The sequence below is a fragment of the Aplosporella prunicola genome, assembly GCF_010093885.1.
Source record: "Aplosporella prunicola CBS 121167 unplaced genomic scaffold K452scaffold_22, whole genome shotgun sequence".
NCBI classification, from domain to species: Eukaryota; Fungi; Ascomycota; class Dothideomycetes; order Botryosphaeriales; family Aplosporellaceae; genus Aplosporella; species Aplosporella prunicola.
In genome coordinates, this window is record NW_022983550.1 from 588,274 (window position 1) to 607,516 (window position 19,243).

The 19,243-nt window shown below is 54.3% G+C and overlaps 7 protein-coding genes across 7 annotated transcripts; 3 read left to right on the forward strand and 4 right to left on the reverse strand.

Annotated features, from left to right (window-relative positions):
* Nucleotides 1–298: 298 nt before the first annotated feature.
* On the forward strand, nt 299–1,441 carry K452DRAFT_311332 (uncharacterized protein; the record flags this gene model as incomplete). The annotated part of the gene is made up of 1 exon (XM_033543410.1): nt 299–1,441. One exon carries the CDS (start codon nt 299–301, stop codon nt 1,439–1,441), a length of 1,143 nt encoding a protein of 380 aa, XP_033394594.1.
* Nucleotides 1,185–2,819, reverse strand: K452DRAFT_255818 (uncharacterized protein). Its single transcript, XM_033538372.1, has 3 exons — nt 2,758–2,819; nt 2,234–2,691; nt 1,185–2,178 (listed from the first exon to the last, which is right to left on the reverse strand). Exons 1-3 carry the CDS (start codon nt 2,788–2,790, stop codon nt 1,461–1,463), a joined length of 1,209 nt encoding a protein of 402 aa, XP_033394595.1. The 5' UTR covers nt 2,791–2,819; the 3' UTR covers nt 1,185–1,460.
* Nucleotides 2,820–3,130: 311 nt separating this feature from the next.
* Nucleotides 3,131–4,608, forward strand: K452DRAFT_311334 (uncharacterized protein; the record flags this gene model as incomplete). Its single annotated transcript, XM_033543411.1, has 2 exons — nt 3,131–4,065; nt 4,155–4,608. 2 exons carry the CDS (start codon nt 3,131–3,133, stop codon nt 4,606–4,608), a joined length of 1,389 nt encoding a protein of 462 aa, XP_033394596.1.
* A 224-nt stretch (nt 4,609–4,832) lies between these two features.
* K452DRAFT_320977 (uncharacterized protein) lies at nt 4,833–6,102 on the reverse strand (the record flags this gene model as incomplete). The annotated part of the gene is made up of 2 exons (XM_033544363.1): nt 4,833–5,066; nt 5,386–6,102. The coding sequence occupies 2 exons, from the start codon at nt 6,100–6,102 to the stop codon at nt 4,884–4,886; spliced, it is 900 nt and encodes a 299-aa protein (XP_033394597.1). The 3' UTR covers nt 4,833–4,883.
* A 428-nt stretch (nt 6,103–6,530) lies between these two features.
* On the reverse strand, nt 6,531–9,284 carry K452DRAFT_352962 (uncharacterized protein; the record flags this gene model as incomplete). The annotated part of the gene is made up of 7 exons (XM_033545799.1): nt 6,531–6,755; nt 6,786–7,056; nt 7,189–7,546; nt 7,635–8,348; nt 8,408–8,771; nt 8,862–9,133; nt 9,236–9,284. 7 exons carry the CDS (start codon nt 9,282–9,284, stop codon nt 6,531–6,533), a joined length of 2,253 nt encoding a protein of 750 aa, XP_033394598.1.
* A 399-nt stretch (nt 9,285–9,683) lies between these two features.
* K452DRAFT_290536 (uncharacterized protein) lies at nt 9,684–10,024 on the forward strand. The gene has a single exon (XM_033541014.1). It carries the CDS (start codon nt 9,689–9,691, stop codon nt 9,917–9,919), a length of 231 nt encoding a protein of 76 aa, XP_033394599.1. The 5' UTR covers nt 9,684–9,688; the 3' UTR covers nt 9,920–10,024.
* Nucleotides 10,025–10,043: 19 nt separating this feature from the next.
* Nucleotides 10,044–18,641, reverse strand: K452DRAFT_276732 (uncharacterized protein; the record flags this gene model as incomplete). Its single annotated transcript, XM_033539291.1, has 17 exons — nt 10,044–10,946; nt 11,002–11,479; nt 11,542–11,882; nt 11,937–12,011; nt 12,068–12,358; nt 12,412–13,275; nt 13,337–13,362; nt 13,415–13,511; nt 13,561–15,719; nt 15,770–16,219; nt 16,273–16,543; nt 16,778–16,890; nt 16,941–17,052; nt 17,155–17,169; nt 17,229–17,293; nt 17,443–17,891; nt 17,959–18,641. The coding sequence occupies 17 exons, from the start codon at nt 18,639–18,641 to the stop codon at nt 10,044–10,046; spliced, it is 7,392 nt and encodes a 2,463-aa protein (XP_033394600.1).
* Between the last annotated feature and the right edge of the window lie 602 nt (nt 18,642–19,243).

Consider the following 19,243-nt stretch of genomic DNA (forward strand, 5'->3'; position numbering starts at 1 on the left):
AGAAAGTCAAAGTATCTCCGCACCTCTTCGCGCACATTGACCCAGCATTAACCGCGCTCTTTAGTGTGACTTGAAGAAGCCGGTCTGTTCGCGATGCATCCGATTTCCTCGCCAGTGTAAATACTCATCGAATTTTATCAATGTCGCTATCAAGGAACGAGGAAATCCTACTGCGTCCGTTGCTACACAGCATGAATGCATCGGGAAGCCGAGACCGGATGCACTAGCTCCGCACTTCCCGCCTCAGATTTCTTATATTCCCTCGCCATATCTTTCTTCTTCCAAGCTGCGCTTTTACATGCACCACTTTCAGACTCAAACTTGTACCGTCCTTTTTCCTTTTTCTCCACCTTTGTTCAAGGAGAGACTGGTGTCTACAGCTTTCGACACTCCTCACCTTCTCTTCGCTCTTCTAGCAGCATCCTGCAGCCATCACGCTCGACTAGCCTATGGTTCTCTCTCCGAAGTCGAGAAAACAACTCTGGAGTTTACGAACCTGGCCGTTGTTGGACTAAGAGCGGCTATGAACGATGCGAACGAGCTTCACAGTGTGGAAACTGCTATGACGGCCATGACGTTATGCACAAACGATATATGTGACGGAAACCTACAGTCATGGAGATTGCATCTTACCGGAGTTAAGGAATTACTGAGCACTTTCTTCAGAAAGCAACAAGACAGCATGCGGAGATCCGATCCATTCGCCATTTTCCTCGCCAAATGGTTTGCTACTCTTGACACTTCTGCTGGTATCTCAGGGCTGGACAACCATGCCGTGAGCAATGGACAGTATTGGTCTATTAATGCAAAAAAGCATAATGCCGGAGCAGTGGACGACTTTTGCGGCTACTCGCTGGAATTGATGCCGATCCTCGCTCGACTTGGAACGTTAGCCCGCTCGCAGCAACCCAGAACTTCCGTATCAAGCGATCGATCACTTACGGACGCCTCTTTGAGCCCGGATGTTAATGTATGGGACGAAGCACGAATGATTGAAGCGGAAATTCTTTGTCTTTCAAACATGTTTGCTTCAGAACCCACGAGCTGTCTGGAAAAGGGTTGTACAGAAGAATCACGAAGCACACATCAGGCTTTCATATATGCCGCTCTCCTTTACCTTCATCGCCGCATTCAGTTGCTTCCAAAAGATCATCCAGTCGTCAGAGAAGACATTGCAGGCGTTATCAACGCAGTGGAAGAGATAAAGTCTTTCTCAACTGCAAATATCCTCATACTCTGGCCACTATTCAGCGCTGGTTGCGATACAGACGATCCATGGGAGAGAAGCTTCATCCAGACCAGAATGGACAACATGCGGACACTAGGAATGGGCAACTTCACCCGAGCAAAGGAGCTGATGCATCAATACTGGAACTCAGGCTCCCATCTACGCTGGGATGTTTATTTCGCCCTATCTGGCACTAGCCTTGTCCTTTTTTGAAGATCCCACCAGCAAACGGTTAAACCGTCGGGACTTTCTCATAATCGGCCGACATAAATTCCCGCAAAGCCTTGAGTCCATCCACCAAGACTTCGTTTTCGCATACATAGCCAACGCGAACAAATCCCTTGAAGTTAGTGCTCTCTCCGAAGCACTGACATCCCGGTACAAGCATTACACCCGTCTTTTTCTGCAGCCGGTTGCAGAACTCCACGTCATCGACCGGGGATCCATTGCGGTCAACGAACTTGATAAAAGCCGTCGTACCGGCCTTAGGGCGCGTCCACTTGCAGACCCATTGGAAGTCTTTCACGAACGCTTCCACAGCCGCAAGGTTCTGCCTCGCCAGCTGAATGTTGCGCCGCAGCAAATTATGCACAGTGGAATCGGCGAGCGCCAAAGTCGCGACTTGGTCGTCGATCTGGCTCACAGAGATGGTCGTGTAGTCTCTTGCGGACGCACAGCTTTCGATGGCCGCGGAGCTGCGCGACGCGATCCACCCGATCCGGATGCCTGCCAGACTGTATGCTTTCGACAGCGAGCCGGTCGCGAGAGTCTTCTCGTAGTCGAAGGAGAGGATCGATGGCGGAGGTTCCGACTCGTTTGAGTCGAGGGAGTGGAAGAGTGGCCGGTACACCTCGTCGCTGTGGATAACGATGTCGTGTTCGCGGGCGATGTCCACGATGCTCTGAAGTGTCTCGCGAGACAGGACGGCTCCGGTTGGGTTCTGAGGGTTGCTGGTGGCACGTCAGATCTTGACTTCTGCTTTCGGGTGCCTCGGCCTGGGCTTACTTGATAATGAGGAGCTTGGTATTCGGCCGGACCAATGCTCTCAGCTCATCGAGATTCAGACTCCAGTTGTTATTCTCATCAGACTTCCACAAGCTGACTTCAGCACCAAACGATTCTGGCACCGAATACAGCTGCTGATACGTCGGATACTGGCAGATGACATGATCCCCCGGACCGACGTTCGTATACATAGCAAGGAAGTTTGCCTGGATCGCGCCGTTGGTGACCAGCACACCGTCGGGCAGGATCGGCTTTGACGGCCCTTCGCAATACAGGTTGGCAATGTTGGACCGCAAGGCCTCGGAACCGCGGATGGCGCCATAGACCTGCTTCTTCGAAAAGTCCAGGATGTTCGCAGGCTTCTTGTCGGACAATTCCAAGAGGTCGTTCAGCGAGATTGACGCGCAGCACGTCTCTGCTAGGTTGTACGTGGCGTCGTTCTCGTACGTATCCATCCACTTTAAGAGTCAGTATGGTTGTAGCTATACGTGGGGTTTGTCCCCATGAGGCCTTCCAGGACTTACCCGCTCAACAGCGAATTCCTTGATCTGGACCATTTTGTTGCTTCGGAATAAATTTTCTTGAGAAAGAAAGACAGCAGCTGAAGAAAAGACTTATGCCCACTTGCAAGACAAGATTTTATACCTTCTTCGTCCCGTTCGGAAAGCAATCCTCATGGCGTGGACTTAAAAAGGGCCGAAAAGCTGGAGGCGATGTGATTGGATGGATCGCATTTGTTTCCCAATTCGGTTAGGGCCCTGGTGTCAGTCGTCACCAAACAGTCTAGACGAGAACCTTGACGACTGCTTTATCTCTCAGCTAAATAACTGGGCAAGGGGGATGGTCGAGAGCGGTCGCGCAACATCTCATACCTACCTCTCAAATTTTCTGCCCTCAATGTCTTCCCCCAAACCCGCGATCGACCTTCTCCGAGGCTGGCCCGCCGCAAGCCTTCTCCCAAGACTTCGTCTGAGAGATGCAGCGGTCTCTGCCCTGTCGGACTCAGCTATATGGGAGCCCGGCCTGGAATACGGCCCAGACGAGGGATACGGTCCGCTCAGGGAGAGCATCGCGGAATGGCTTACAGAGTTTTACCGTCCTCCGCGCCCCGTGTCGATTGAAGAAATATGCATCACAGGAGGCGCCAGCCAGAACCTCGCCTGCATCTTGCAAGTGTTCACGGACCCCGTTAAAACAAGAACCATATGGGCCGTAGAGCCGACGTACCACCTCGCCGGCCGCATATTCGACGACGCAGGGTTCCACGGCCGAATCCGAGGCGTCCCTGAAGATGAAGACGGCATCGACGTCGCGTTCCTAGAAGCGGCGCTCGTAGCCGACGAGGCTCGCGCTGCCTCTGATCCTGTATCTGAAAGCACCGTAAGCGTCGCTTTACCACTATCGCCATCACGAGAGAAAAGACAAGCGCCTAAACAGCACCAGAGCATCAAACCCGCCCGCCCGTACCGCAAACTCTACACGCACGTCGTCTACCTCGTCCCCTCGTTCTCGAACCCCTCGGGCACCACGACGTCGCTCGCTAGGCGCGAAGGCCTCCTCCGCCTCGCGCGCAGATTCGACGCCCTCGTCGTCTGCGACGACGTCTACGACTTTTTGCACTGGCCGCCGGCGGGCGTCGACTCGCCTCTGCCGTACGCACACGGTGCGGTGCTGCCGCGGCTGGTGGACCTGGATGACACGCTCGATGGAGGGCTGAAAGACCGGTTTGGCAATGCGGTTAGCAATGCTAGCTTTAGCAAGATTGTGGGGCCCGGTGTTCGTGTGGGCTGGGCGGCTGGGACGCGGGATCTGGTGTATGGGATCTCGCAAGCGTAAGTGCTGCCGTGTTTGTTTCTTTGTTGGCGACTTGACGCTTTCTTGTACTGGCATACATAGGCACGCTTTGCTGACGCGGAGACAGCGGCTCAACACGCTCGGGCGGCGCCCCGTCACAGTTCACGTCGACGCTCGTGCACGAGCTCTTCAAAGAAAGATACCTGCAGACGCACATAGAAACAGTGCTGCGCCCTGCATACGCCAGCCGGTACTGCGCGCTCGTTGCCGCGATCAACGAGCATCTGCTTCCACTCGGCGTGACCACCGCTGCTGCGACATCCGAGAACCATGCCGCCGCTGGCGGCTACTTTGTGTGGCTCCAGCTTCCTGCAGGTCTGTCAGCGGCCGCGGTGGCGAAAAAAGCGCTCGACGAGGAAAACCTCGCCGTCGCTGAGGGAGGCCTCTTCACTGTTCCAGAGGACGACGCGGCGGCCGGCCGGCTCGACAAATACGTCAGACTCTGCTTCACGTGGGAAGACGAGGGCAACATCCAAGAAGGCGTGACGAGGCTCGCACGTGCAGTTAAAAAGTTCTTATAAACACCAAAAACATAAAATTACCCCTCGACACCCACCTACCTACTCCCCCAAAGCCCACGCCCCAACCCGCCACCCCACCAACGCCAGCACGCCCCAATCAAGCACCCACCCGCCAACCCGATCGCTCCGATCCCGCCACAGCGCGGCATAAAGCCCATCGATCCAGCTCCGTCCCGCGAGCACGCGCTTCCCCACGCCCGCCACACCCCCCACCACGCCCCTAACCCCCCCTCCCCTCCTCGCCACCCACCCCTTCCATCCCTCCAGCTCCCCACTCACACGCGCATGCACCACGACGCCCTCGCCGCACACGCCTCGCCCACATCCGCAGCGCAGGCCCAGCGCGCGCGCTGCGGGGGAGGGGATGTACCAGAACGCGCGTGCGCGCCGTCTGCTGCGCCGGCGTTCTGCGGTCGCGGTCCCGGGCGGGAAGGACGCGCCGGGTGCGTACCGTGGCGCTGTGCGCTGTGTAGGCAGGAGGAGCGAGCGCGCGTACGAGCGTAAGGAGTGGGGAGGGGGGAGGGGGAGGGCGCGGCCGCAGTGGGGGCATATAAGGGCGAGGGCGGTTGTGCGTGGGGGGAGGCTAGAGGCGAGTGTGGGTGTGGGGTTGGAGGTTGTTGGGGGCAGCAGCGGGAGCACAGGATCAAGCATACAGGCCCGACAGGGCGGGTTCGTGCAGTTGCTGCAGCGGAGAGCACCATCCTCATCAGCGCCAACAAAACTTAGTAGCCCGTTCTCAACCCTGCACAGACAGCACCGCCACGTCCCCAGCCTTACGGCACCCACCGGCGTCGGCGGCGGAACGAACGCCTTGCGCTCTTCCACTGCCTGCACTGTCTCCTGCCCTCGCGCACGAGGCGCATAGAACGGCGCTCTTGCCGGCAGGCGTCGCCGCGGCAGCGTCAGCGGGATGCGCGAGGGCGGGAGCGGCAGCAGCACCCGCTGGCTAAGTGGATGTGTGTGTGTGTGCGCGCTGGACGCGCCGGGTGCTGCGGATAAGGGTGAGGGCGTGTTGGTGTTGGCGGTGTTGTGGTTGTGAAGGGGCAGAGGAACGGCGTCAGCGTCAACCATCTCTACATCAGCATTGCCCACGCGCTTCTTCTTGGGCGCTGGCGTGCCGATCGCCGCCTCCTCGTCGTCATCTGCATCGTCACCACGGGGCCGGCGGTCGCCAGCGCGGTACGGGTCCGTGGCCGTGCCTTCAGCTTTAGCTTCGGCTTTGGCTTTGGCTTTAGGAAGGGGACTATGCGACGGACTAGTCGGCTGGGGGGAGGGCGTGTTGGATTTGCCGCCATTGAGAATGCTATCAATTCTTGCCGCGTCGTTGGCGTCGTTGGCACCGTTAGCACCGTTGGCACCGTTGCCGCCGTCGACATTGTTGGGTGGTGCGGGCGGGAGGGCGGAAAAGTACCAGGGGAAGGGGGCGAGGGGGGTGGTGCTGTTGGGGGGGATGGGGGGGAAGGGGAGGGAGATGGGGGGTTTGAGGGGGGGCATGTTTGGTTTTTCTTTTCTTTTTTCTTTCTTTCTTTCCTCTAAAAAGAATGTACAGTCGTGTCGGGTCGTGGCTGCGGTCCTGCTGCAGCCAGTCTGTCGTGAGATTTCTAAGTCGTAAGTTATTTAAATGGTGATGCTGGGGATGACGAAGAAGGAGAATTAGAAGAAGGCACAGCCTGCGAGAGAAAAGAGAGAACGAGTAACAGAAACAGACAGAGTAAGATTCTACACAACCCCTCCCCAAGCCGGGCGTCGAGTCCATCTTGTACCAGCAGCGAACAAAGAAGCTATACATAGACACACCCACCTACCCAGCCACCACGAACCCCCCCCCCCCCCCCCCCCCCCCCCCCCCCCCCCCCCCCCCCTCTTTCTTTCTTTCTCCACAACAAAGCGCCCAACCAACCAAACAAGCGTTTAATCACGCCCTAAATAGCCATTAGGCCATCCCCCCGCTCCACCCCCGCCCGCACATCCGTCCACAGATCCAGCGGATAGTCCTGCAGCCTCGCCGACTCCGGCACCGTCTGCGCCCGCCTCTCCACCCCCTCCGACTGCACGCCCGCAACCGCTCTCCCCCTCCCCACCGTCGCATTCCCACCCCCAGCACCCAACCCCCCATCCACGCACCAGCTCCTCTCCCCCCACGCCGACTCGGCCACCGCGCGCCACGCAGCACTGACGTCGAGCGTCATGGCCGCGGTCCAGAAGACGCGACAGTCGGCCTTCTCGTACACGAACTGCAGGGGCGTCGGACTCTGCGCTGCAACGTCGTCAATGGCAATCCCGTCCCGGAAGTTGATGTTGAAGGACGTGTTGTTGGCGGCGCGCAGGAAGGGCGTCTGGTCGTTGTAGCGCGCCAGCGACGTCGCGTTGTAGTGCGCTTGTTGCGCGGGCGTCGAGAGCGAGTACGCGAGCGAGACGAGCGACTGGATCGTGCTCCAGCCCCAGTCGCTGGGGGGAGGGGGGGTTAGTGTTTTGTTGGTTTTTGTTTGTTGTTGTGGGGGATAAAGAGATGGAGGGGGAGAAAGGAATGCGTAAAGACGAGAGGAAGGATGGAGATAAAGAATATAAAACACCACTTACTTTGTCCCCTTGACCCCGCCCACCGCCTGCATAGCGCCTTGCCTCGCCCGTCCCCCAACAGCCACGTGCCGCACTCCCGCCAGCTCCCTCATCAGCCGCGAGAAAATCGTGCACGTCGACGCGCAGTACCCGTCCGTCATGACGAGCACGTTGTGCGGCTCAAACGGCGCTGTCGCATTCGCAGCCCCGGCTTCCTCCCCGTACCCCGTCACCCAGATGCCGCCGCTGTTGAGCGGCGTCAGCACGTCGCTGAGGTTCCACCGGAAAGGACTGCTGAAGCTGTCGTTGTGCTGCGTGTCAGTGTGCGGGCTGTATTTCTCGGCCCAGGAGCTGAAGGGCTGGCCTGACGGCGTGAGGTCTAGGCGTCGAGTGTGTTAGTGGTGAAGTCAAGAAGAAGGAATGACAGAAGGGGTGGGGGTTAACAGAAGACAGAAAAGCCCACGCACCAGTGCGGTAGTTGAGGCTACTGCTCACGACATCCGCCTCAAGCTCAAACAGCGTCTCGTTCTCGCCCACCTCCAGCGTCCTGGGCACCGTCCCCGCAACCTCGGAAAACTTCTGCCCAAGCAAATCCAGCGCCTCGAACGCGCGCGTCCGGTCCGCGGCCGCAAACGCGTCAAGCTGCGGGAACAGCTGCTTGAACAGGTCGTAGCCCTGCAGGATGGTGCCGCCGCCGTTCGCGCTCACGTCCACAATCAGCTTCGTCTTCCCCGCTGCCTTGGCCTGCGCTAGGAACTGCTGGCTCGTCGCTTTGAAGCTGAGCTCGGCGCTGTCGCTGCCCACGAACGAGGCTACGTTCAGCACGGCCACGTCGGCGTACTCGGCGCCCGAGAGGAAGTAGCCCCCGATGAGGTTGTTCTCGTGCCGGATCACGGGGGAGGGGTAGCCCGGCGCAGGCGTGCTGGTCGTTGTGGACGCGGAGCTCGTCGACGTGCTGCTCGTGGCTGTGGCAGTCGTTGTTGGCGACTGCTGCTCCTCGCCGTTGTGGAACGACACATCCGCGGGCAGGGTGAAGTACTTGCGGTAGATGTCGGCGCCGGTGCGGATCCCGTCAAAGGACGTCAGCACCTTGGCAAAGTTCTGCGTCGTGTGCGTCGACCCGTTGGCGAATGTCAGCTCCGTCGTCGCGCCGGGATAGACCCAGCGGCCACGGCCCCCACCTGCTTAACGTCAGTTCCATCTTCCTCTCTCCAGCACGAGCCTAGGTAACGTAACTCACCAGTAAACGTCCCCATGCCCGCGCTCGTCGTCCCCAGCGCCACAATCGCCAGCTCGTAAAACACGTTGTTGTACAGCGCGTCGCGGTCCTGCAGCGAGCCATACTGGCTCCACTTCTCGAGCCACGCCGCCGCGTCCTCGCCGTCAATCTGCACAATGTGCGACGGCGTGAACGAGGCATTGCCCAACGAGGCGGCGAGAATGTCCGGGTAGGCGTACGCCTGAGGCAGGCTGAACCCGTCCGACGACACCGATACCAGCGGCAGCGGGCGCCCGAAGTTGAAGATCCCGCCCACCGAGTCCGGCACGTACACCAAGTGCCCGTCGTGCGTCGACTGCAGGAGCGAGTAGAGGCTCCATCCAAACTGCACAGCCAGCCGGTCAGCCTCAACAAATACCCCCAAAAAAACAACCAAACAACCAACAAACAAACAAACAAAAACAACACAACATACCTCCCACTCCCCCCGCACCTCCCCCCGCTTCACAGCCTCCGCAATCCCCTCCAAGCCCCCCCAAACATCCACCCCCTCCTGCACCTTCTCCGTATACTCGCCCGGCGGATCCTTCAAATACGCCGTCGTCGACTGCCACTCCAGATACGGCTTTACGGCCTCCAGCAGCGCCAGCGCCGCCGACACGTTCAGCGGAATACTCTGCAAGCAGGCGTGGGCCAGCTCTGCTGGGACCGTCGGCGTTGCGCTCGGTGCAGCAGCGGTCTGAGATGCTGCGAGCACGGACACGGACGCGCATGCTGAGTCTGTTGACGCAGTGTTGTTGTTGCTCTGTTGGCGTTGCAGCGGCGAGCCGTGTGCTGGCGCAACGAGACCGAGTATGAGCGCGTCCAGGGCGCCGCGGACGAGCTGCTGCAGCCGCATGGTCCGTGTGTAGTAGTCGCGACAGCGTAACCTACATACCTACCCAGCGACTTCTTGCTTTATAGCCCCCTCGCCCGCTCTGCCGCAATGCTCGCCTTGCCCGCTGTAGGTAGGTAGGGTGGTAGGTACCCGCCCCGGCCCGCTCGCCTGGTCGGGCAGCTGCAGTATGTGCCCATGTCGCGTGGATAGATTGGGTGCGATAGATATGCGCGTCGACGAATCAGGATGCGTGATGCTGGCCGGGGAGTGGGTTCGAGGGTCAGGGACCTGCCTGTTTGGGCTAGTTTGTTGGGGGGGGGGGGGCTTATCGCGTGGGGCGTGGGGCGGGTGGCGTGCGTGCGTGATCTGGACTCAGACTGCTCCTGCTGCTGCTGCCCTACTTGATTGTGGTGGTGGTGCGATCGATGGTGGAAGGGTGGAGGGTGCTTTTTCTTGCTCTTGCTCTTTTTGTTTCGTTTTATGTTCACCATTTGGTGCTTTGTGTTGCTCGTTGTCGTGCTGTGTACTGTCTGGTTGTCAATGTGTGTCTACTATATCTTTATATCTTTATACGGCTGCGCGCGGAGTACAAGGCGCGAGCGAACTCTACCTACTATGCCGAAGGTAACTTCCTATCTAGCGCTCTATACGATTAGGCAGGAGGTAGTAGGGGTGGTCAAAATATCCAAAGGAGGTAGTCAAATTATCTGGCGCCATGTAAAAATTGCGAGTGCTTCCAAAACTGGCTACATAAAACCCCTACCTATCAACCTTTACAAATCACTGCGCATCTCCCTTTGCCGTGGCACCACCCAATCTCACCAGCAATCCCTCCGCGGCCGCTTGCCCCAGTTTCTCAATTGATGCAGCACCGAGGATCTCCAGCACGCTGATTTCCACACCAAGCCTCTGCCTGCTCCAGTTCCTCAGCTCGATAGCCACAAGCGAATCAATGCCGACGGCCGACAGTGGCTGCTTGAGATCCAGCTCCTCGATAGGTCGCATGAGGAAGCTGAACAATGTAGCACCGATCTCCTGTGCTAGGAACAAGACGGAAGATGGCTCGTTCAGCGTTCCGGGGTTGCTGTTTACTGTAACCAGGAATTCCCTGAGGCCCTCATTACTGTTGCCTAGGTCCCCAGCGCTTGTGGTCTCGAGGTTTCGGTATAGGCCCATTCGAATGTCGCGTTTCCAGATGCAGCGGTTAGCATCTGCGGCGATGGGCATTGTCATCCTCAACCCGAGTCCGATTTGGCTGTCGTTGATGTATCCGTCCATGGAAGACTCGGTCGCCCGTGCCTTTGGCGCGGACTTGGCAATGGCCAGTTCCAAGGAATCGAGGAGGTCTTGCTCTTTTAGACAATATGCGGCCGTTGCCTTCAGCTGTTCCAGATGAGCGGGCTCCTGACTCACCCAGCCGACATCTTCAATGATGGAAATATCAAGAACGGATGCCGGGAGACCTTTGCCGTGGCGGTATTGAGCGAATGCATCCAAGAACGTGTTCGCGGCTGCGTAATTGGCTTGTCCCCAATGTCCGAGAAGACCCGAGAAGGAGCTAAACAGCACGAAGAATTCGAGTGATTGCGAAGCAAACGCTTCGTGTAGATTCCATGTCCCTTGTATCTTTGGCAAATTGGCGTCCTGCCACTCCTCGTATGTCATGTTTGGGAATGATGCGTCCTAGCAGCCGGTTAGTTCTTGTGCGCAGACATCATAATGGTAGTGGGAAACGTACCCTCAACACCATAGACATTTGTAAGACACCAGAAATTGGATACTCTGCCTGTCTGATCACGCTCTGAACATCGGCCAGGTTGGCGACGCTGCCGGCTGTGATCTGGACTGTGCATCCTGCTGCATTCATCTCTTCGACAAAAGCAGCATGATCCGCTCCTTTGCCTCCACTTCGCGACAGATAGATGAAATGTCTTGCGCCATGTTCGGCCATCCATGTGGATATCGAACGGCCTAGCCCTCCTAGACCACCGACCAGCAGGTACGAAACATCTGGTCGAAGGGACAACCGGTTATTCCCGCGTGAAGCGGACAATTGAGAATTGTCCGTGGGGAACTTTATGACAAGCTTCCCCATGTGCTGGCCTTTCTGCATGTACCGAAGGGCGTCCTCGATCTGAGCGGCGTCGAAGAACTTGATGGGTCTGATGGGTTGAATGGCGCCTTGGCGGAAATACTCCATGGTTCTTTCCATCAACCTGTGGATAAAGAGTCAGTTCACTGATGAAAACAAAAGACAGCTCCTCTGAGATTGGGTTACCTCTTAATCACGAATGGGCGCTTCTCTGCGATCGGTGCGAAATCGACACCGTAGAATGTCCTGTTTGCTTCGAAGGCCTCCATGGCTAGTTGGCCCTGCCCGATGAAATCTCGCTTTCCAATCTCAACCATCTTACCAAACTCAGCAACACACTTCCAAGAGGCATGGAGGAGGTCTCCAGAAAGAGAGTTGAGAACGACGTCTACTCCCGTGCCGTTGGTCTCCCGCATGACATCTGGCAGGAAAGACGAGTTCCGGGAGTTGAAGATGTGGTTGCGGGGAATACTGAAGGTACGCATCAAATACTCGACCTTCTCATCAGTTCCGACGGTAGCGAATATCTGACTTAGTTAGTAAAGTAGTCACCTCTATTCGAATAAAGATTTTATTCTGACCTTTGCGCCGACCATGCTACAGATGTGTATGGCTGCAATGCCGATACCTCCGCAGGCAGATTGGATCAGAACAGTCTATGTCGTTTGTAAGTCAAGAAACTATGATGTTTGATTTTTTTGTGGGGCTTTACCTGGTCTTTCTCAATCCTGGCCAGATCGAGGAGACTGTGGATCACGGTAGTGTACACACAGGGCATTGTAGCCGCATCCTCGAAGCTCAAGTTGTCGGGAATCTTAGCGCATAGCGCTGAGCTTGTCTTGAGAACTGTAGAATACGAGTCGCCGCCGATGATCGCGACTCGATCTCCCACTTTGAAGGAAGCATCAGGGCCTACTCCGGTGACGATGCCAGCGCATTCGCAGCCAAGTCCATTGCCGTCGTCGACATTACCATCTACGACTCCCATAGATATGAGGATATCCTTTTTGGTCAGCATGGGTTTCCGAAATGGCTGAGGACACTGAGTAGAATTACCTTGAAGTTCATACCAGCAGCTTTCACCTTTACAGATACCTCATCCCCAGTTAATTTGATCTCTGGTCTCTGAACCCACCGGAGTGTCTTCAGTAAGCCACGCTTCCCAATCTCCAAAGTTTTTGGAGCTTCGGCGTCAGTGCCTGCAGAAAGTTCGTTCGAGACTGAGATCCAATGGAAGCGGGGAATGTTAATCACGCCTTTTACGATGGCGTATTCGAAATCCGGGTCAATCTCCTGGTCCTTGGAGCGGTTTTGAAATTTACCGAGGACATCAAGGATCCTGTCAAAGGTAGACTCGTCCTGTATATCGTCGATTTCCAATGTCGCGAGATCTATCGAGAGTTCGTTTCGGACTGAGCGCGCAAGTCCTAGTATTTGTGCATATTGAGGATCCGAGGACTCGACTTGAGCCGGCCTTGTCAGCCATAGCATGCCTGATGAAGTCAAGCTCGTGAGATAGCCTTGCAACGAACGAAACTGCTGTTCAGACACATCCGTGAGGAAAGCTTTTCCTTCGAGGTCCAGCACTGAAATGATATCCTGGTCGGCCTTGGGAGTATCTGACAATGAACTGAAATCGACCATGAAGCCATGCTTAGTAAGGCTGTTGACGAGCCGGGTCGCGGCAGGGCAGTTTGGATCCGTCGTTAATACTGAAACCTTCCTGTTGACTTTCGGCTCGACGAGAGGCGAAGCAATGATAGTTGCGTTTGTGTGGTATGGCATCTCCTCGTCATAGATGACTGCCTCCGCACCGGCAAAGCCTGCTTGTGCCAGTTCCTTGTCCCACCTCTGAGGACTGACGTATGGCTCCTCAGGCCTGCCATCGGGTTCACCTAGCCACCAGCCGGGAAGCACACCCTAGGGCGCTGTCAACACAAACTCTTCCTACTCAATCTTATGACAGCAAACATAAACTTACCACAATGAAGTTGAACCATTTGGCATCTGAAAATGTTAGGTTTTGAGTTCAGGCTGCCATCCATTGAGGATTACTTACCTGAGCATAGTTCCTGCAACAGCAGCTTCCCTTTCGGTTGAAGCAGCTTCCGAACATTGACCAATGTTTCCCCAAGACTTGGCGTGGCGTGGAGAACCTGCAGCATATTAGCCTCAAGTGTCGTATCCGCAGCAAAAGCTCCTCACATTTGTTGCAATGATGAGGTCGTAAGATCCAAGCTCATAGCCTTGCTCGGCTGGATCTTGGCCAATGTCGAGAACGGAGTACTCCATGCCTTGAACATTCCTGAACCTCTCCTTGGCTTTAACGAAAAAGCCAGCGGAAATATCAGTGTACGTATAAGAATAGAACATCCGCTCTCCGAAAGCAGAAACGAGGCCATCGAGGATTAGGGCCGTTGTTGCCCCGGTTCCAGCTCCAATCTCGAGTATTCGAAGGTTTGGTTTGTTGTGGCTCAGAAGACCGAGGAAGTCGTTGAAGTCCCAGAACTCCACTACTAAATCATATATCTTCCTCAGTTTTTCACCCTCCATCAGCAAATCTAAAGCTTCTGCTTCGCCCTTGAAGATGGCTTCGGAATTTTCGAAGATGCAAAGTATAGCATTGCCAACAGCCGCCGCGTCTGAAGCCTCAACCTCTTTAGCCGTTGCTTCGATCAGTGAGAGCCTCTCAGTTGAAGAAAGAGTGAAAAGTGAACTCGCATCATCTACCGCTTCATAGCCATGGGCCTTGGCTTGTTGCACATGAGTAGAAAGCCACTTCTTGAACTTTTCCAGATGTGGCAATGCGGAAGGAGGCAAGTCTGCCAAGCGCCGCGTACACTCGATACTGCACAACAGCAAAAGCTTCTGTACCGCAGGATAGCAGTATTTGATGCTCTTCCTTGTTCGCAACAGGTCTTTCGAATCCAAGAAAGCGATGTCAGGTTTCCACTGGAGGCGTACACCCGCATGTGGATCTGCATCCACACCAGCGGCATCGTCAGCAGCCGGTGCGAGGTGAAGGTTTCGAAGTTCCAACACGACCTCATTGCCAACGGTAGCAAAACCATTTCCATGGACGGCCCCTCTAGCCGTGACAGTGACACTTGAGGATAGCTGTAGTTTCAGATCTGTCTTTGGGCGCTTCATGTAGATCTCTCCAAAGTACGCGGGTAGAGGCATTTGTACGAAATCGCGAGACTGGCCCTTCCATGCCGCCACGCTGAAAAGTTGTATGGCGAAGTCTGTCGTTGTCGGGTGAAGCTGGTACACTGAATCATTCGGATTGACGGTGTTTGTAACCTTTGCTACCGCGAAGTTTTCGACAGGGTGCGTGGATATATCTTCCATGCCTTGGAATTTTGGCCCGTAGTTGATACCCACTTTCGACATTGTCTGATACCAGCGTGTACTTGACACCTTTCGCGGGAGGTCGGTAACTTTCGGAGGTTCTGAAATCAATTCTGAGTCTGACTTTCCTGCTCTTACTTGACCAGTACAGTGCTTCGTCCAGGAGGTGCCGTTGTGAGAGGAAACGACAAACTCATACCAAGCAGAGTCTAAGCTTGTGGTCAAGCGATGGGGGCGAAGAGAGAATAGGATCTCTGTTGTTGTTTGCTCGTGCAGGATCATAGCTGCCTTGACTGACATGTTCCGAATGGTAAAGTCTTCCGTCCCTGTGACCTGTCGGATAGCCTCTCCGGCCATGGCAATATACGCTGCTCCAGGGAAAACAATGTCCTGGTTGATTACATGGTCACGAATCCACGAGGCATCTTCCAGACAAAGCATGTTTCTCCAAGTAGGTTCCAGTGTGCTGCCTTCGAAAACTTGGCAACCAAGGAGGTCATGTCGGGGGAACTTGCGCGTCCTCCATTCTCGGGAAAGTCGACCTTCGTCCCAGAAACTTTCATCGTGATGCCACGGATATGTCGGGAGATTTGTGAGTATAGATCCACCAGGATTGACGGAATTGAGGTCGACGGGGAGTCCCTTCACGAATAGATTTCCTGCGACAGTGAGTAGGCTCGTTGTGTCATCCTGGCCCCTAACCATCGTTGGAACGTAGAGCGCGTCAGGTTGGTGCTTCTTGAAAATCTGTCGCAGTGGCCCGGCTAGAGCAGAGTGTGGCCCAATCTCGAGGAACAGGTTGCTAGAAGTCTCTTGCTTTAGCAGTTTTTCCATGGTGGTTGCAAAAAGTACCGGGGATTCTAGATTCTTGCGCCAGTACGATGCATTCAAGGCACCCTTCTCGCTGATTACTTTGTTCAGCACAGTTGAGAAGAACGGAACCTCTGGACGAGAACTGGAGACATGTGGCTCAAGCAGCTTTTGGTATTGTTCTGCAACCTCTGTCATGTGGTCTACCGCCTAGTTAGTGCCTGAGACTATTGATCAGGGAGGCTTCACTCACGGGAATGGTAGGCCATATCGACCCGAAGCCGGCGAGCGAAGATGTCCGGATGGCTCGCCTTGATCTTTTGGATCACAATGTCGATTTGATTGCCGTCTCCAGAAATTGTTGTGCTCTCTGGGCTGTTCTCACATGCGATCGTTACACCATCCGTTAGGAAGCCGGCCACACCCTCTCGACTGATTCCTACGGCGGCCATAGCACCAATACGACCTTGCTGCTTCGTAACAAGTCCACGGAAGTAGGCCGCAATGATGGCTTCTCCTGATGTGATTGCACCACTGGCATAGGCTGCCGCAAGCTCTCCGCTAGAGTGACCGATGACTTGTGACGGAGAGATGTTCCATGTTCGTAGAAGGTTAACAATTGCTATCTGCACTGCTGTGCAGAGCGGCTGAGAAAACTCGGCTTGATCGAGCCTGCTTTCCGTCTTTGATTTCAGAAGTTCACCTAGAAATGATGTTAACAGTTTCAGTATGCAAAGAGTAGACAGGACTACTCACGGGCTATAGTCCAGTGTGGCGGATATGGTAGCTTTGAAAGAACGCCATCCAAGTATTGAAAGTCCTTACGAACAGATGGGAAGTCGATCAGGAGCTTTACACCCATAGTTGCCCACTGAGCTCCTTGGCCGGTAAAGACAAAGGTAACTGCAGGGGTTGTGGACGGCGTTCTGCTGGGTGCAGAAAATTCCAGAGGTGCAACACCATCACCAACGGCGAAAGATCGGTACGGGAGACGCTCACGACGTATGCCCATGGTATACGCCAAATCCTTTAGAGATTCTGGGTGCTTTTCGAGATACCGTTGAAGATTGCTTGTCCCTTCGCGGACAGAGCCCACGTGGTTGGCAGAGAAGACAACGAGGTTCTGCCGCAACGGTTCTGTTGAAGAGCCGGCTGCCACCGTTGATTTGATACCAAATGATTCTGCGGAATCGATAACGGCCTGGATAAGGGTCAGTAAAACTAGCGGACTTGGAAAACTAAAGACGTGAAAAATACTTACATGGGCGTTTGCCCCTCCAATCCCGAAAGCATTAATGCTTACTCTTTCGTGCCGATCTACCGGCCATGGAGTTGCATCAGTAGGGACTTGAAGCTTCGCTTGTTTGAATGGGACTGTTTAAAAATCAGCTGCCTTTTTCTTATAGCTAAAGACTAAGGGGAACTACTTTGGGGATTCGGGTTGTTGAATTTAATGTTTGGCGGAATAGTCTTCTTCTCGAGGGCGAGAACAGCTTTGATGCAGGATGTAATGCCTGATGCACCCTCAGAGTGCCCCTGTTTATAACTAGATTAGTTGCTTTTCGTCGGCGCTCCCCTAGCATAGTGGGAAAGTATGTCGTGGGTAGTGTAGTCAAGAAAATAGAGGAAATTTCGTACCATGTTCGGTTTAGCCTGTAAAAATCCAAATGTTAGTTGCCACGAACTTGGTACTATCATAGTCTAATTCTTACCGATGTGATGTACACTCCCTTTTCTCCGAAGACATTTCCAATTGCAGTCGTCTCTAGAGGATCGCCTACCGCCACCAGAGGTTAGCGATCACTCAACTTTGTATAGTCTGGCGTTAAGGGAAGACCATTCTGGTTCAATAAAAAGCGATAATTAAAAAGTTGAAGGAAATGTTTGCTTTTTAAAAGTAGGAAGTGATAAAAGTGAGAAGCGTACCTGTAGCTGTTCCAGTTCCGTGGCATTCCACAAAAGCAGTCTGGCAAAAATCGTGGATTCCAGCCGATTCGTAAGTTCGGCGGATGAGGGCCTCATGGCTTTCTGGACTAGGATGAGAAAGACCTGGAGTTTTCCCATCGCAATTGGTCCCTGTCGAGCGAACAATAGCTCGAATTGGGTTGCCATCGCGGATAGCCTCATCAAGCCGCTTCACGTACAAGGCATTGATAGCTTCGGCTCTTGCGTATCCATCAGCAGTAGCATCGAATGTTTTGCAAGATCCATCCGCTGATAACACTCCCTGCTCACTCATGGCAATAGTCATGGTTGGTGACATGAGCAGGTTTGCTCCGCCGACAATTGCAGACGTGATCTCGCCCGATCTTATGGCTTCACAGGCCATGTTCAAGCATATAAGCGCTGATGAGCAGGCGGTCTTGACGGTAATGCTATTGGGATGTATTAGCATTGTTATTTTCTCGTAGCGGAGTATTGGATGGAGGTATTATAGCTTACCTGGGGCCTTTGAAATCATACTCGTAGGAGACACGATTGGCCAACACGAAATCCCCAGCACCCGTGATCCTGTAAACGCCAAAATCTTGTGTGTCCTTCGCATGCAGATCGAGCCAGTCTTCTCCAAACACTCCAATATAGCAACCAATGTCTTTGCCACGCCAGTCGAGCTCACCAGCATTCTCCAGACACTCTCTGGTAACTTCCAGGAGGAGGCGATGCTGAGGGTCCAGCTTCTCGAGCTCGTTTCGAGTAATTGAGAAGAAGGATGTATCGAATTGACGAAGATCATTGTCGTCCAGGAAGTATCCATATTCGGTCTTGACTGATCCACGTTTGTTTGACTTGCTATAGAACGCATCGACGTTCCATCGGTCTGCTGGAACACGTTTCCTCTGATCCTTCTTGTTGATCAAGGTATCCCAAAGGTCTTCCTCAGTGCCAATACCTCCCGGAAGCCTCATCCCCATGCCCACAATGGCAATAGGGACGTCGTCTTGAACATGAGCTCCATTGGATGTTTTCTGGGAGGAGCCATTGGTTCCATTGGAAGCGTGTGACGTACCATTGACATCGCTTGTTTTCTGTTCTTTTTCCGGGATAACCTCCTCGGCCTTTTTAACAGGCACGATGTTGTCCTCTACATGAAGAGGGCCTCCATTCTGGACAGCAATCGGACTCATGTCGATTTTAGGTATGGTTGACGCTTTGGAAGAATGACTGAAAAGCCAAAAACTGCTCTCAAAATCAAAAATGGCGTATCAGTTGAATGAACACCAACCAAGGAAGAAGCTCAAAGTCTTCATCTAATAAGTATATGTTTGAGGGGGGGTGCTTGAGTATCCTATATACTATGGAATTGAACCAAATAGCAACAAGGGTGATGAAATATGTCTACTTTGCACGTGTTGAACGCAGGTCCGACTTTCATCAGCTTATCGAACTTTCACCTTCCTTGTCAACACCGATTAACGGTTAATCGGCCCCATCAGTCAATCGGTCCCACAGCAGTCAATCGGGCCCACAATGTTCAACCGGGTCCAGAAAATCTAACCAGGATCGATCCTGCCAGTCGGATCCTTGCCTGTGAGATTAACCTGGATGTAAAGGAATGCGTACTGGAATCCAAAGAATAGAGGTAGCACTGCATGGTTATTCTTGAGTCCCGGCATAGTTTTGCATTGACTCTTAGCTTCAAGGCACAGCTTAATCCTCGATCTATTAGAAGTTGATACTTTAGTCAACACAAATCAATTAATTGCACGTACGGTAATTACAAGATTCG

Coding starts and splice junctions, on each gene's coding strand:
- K452DRAFT_255818 (XM_033538372.1), bottom strand. CDS start 2,790: ATGGTCCAGATCAAGGAATTCGCTGTTGAGCGG. Junction 2,692..2,757: donor AGGAATTCGCTGTTGAGCGG/GTAAGTCCTGGA, acceptor TGACTCTTAAAG/TGGATGGATACGTACGAGAA. Junction 2,179..2,233: donor ACCAAGCTCCTCATTATCAA/GTAAGCCCAGGC, acceptor ACGTGCCACCAG/CAACCCTCAGAACCCAACCG.
- K452DRAFT_290536 (XM_033541014.1), top strand. CDS start 9,689: ATGGTGGAAGGGTGGAGGGTGCTTTTTCTTGCTCTTGCTCTTTTTGTT.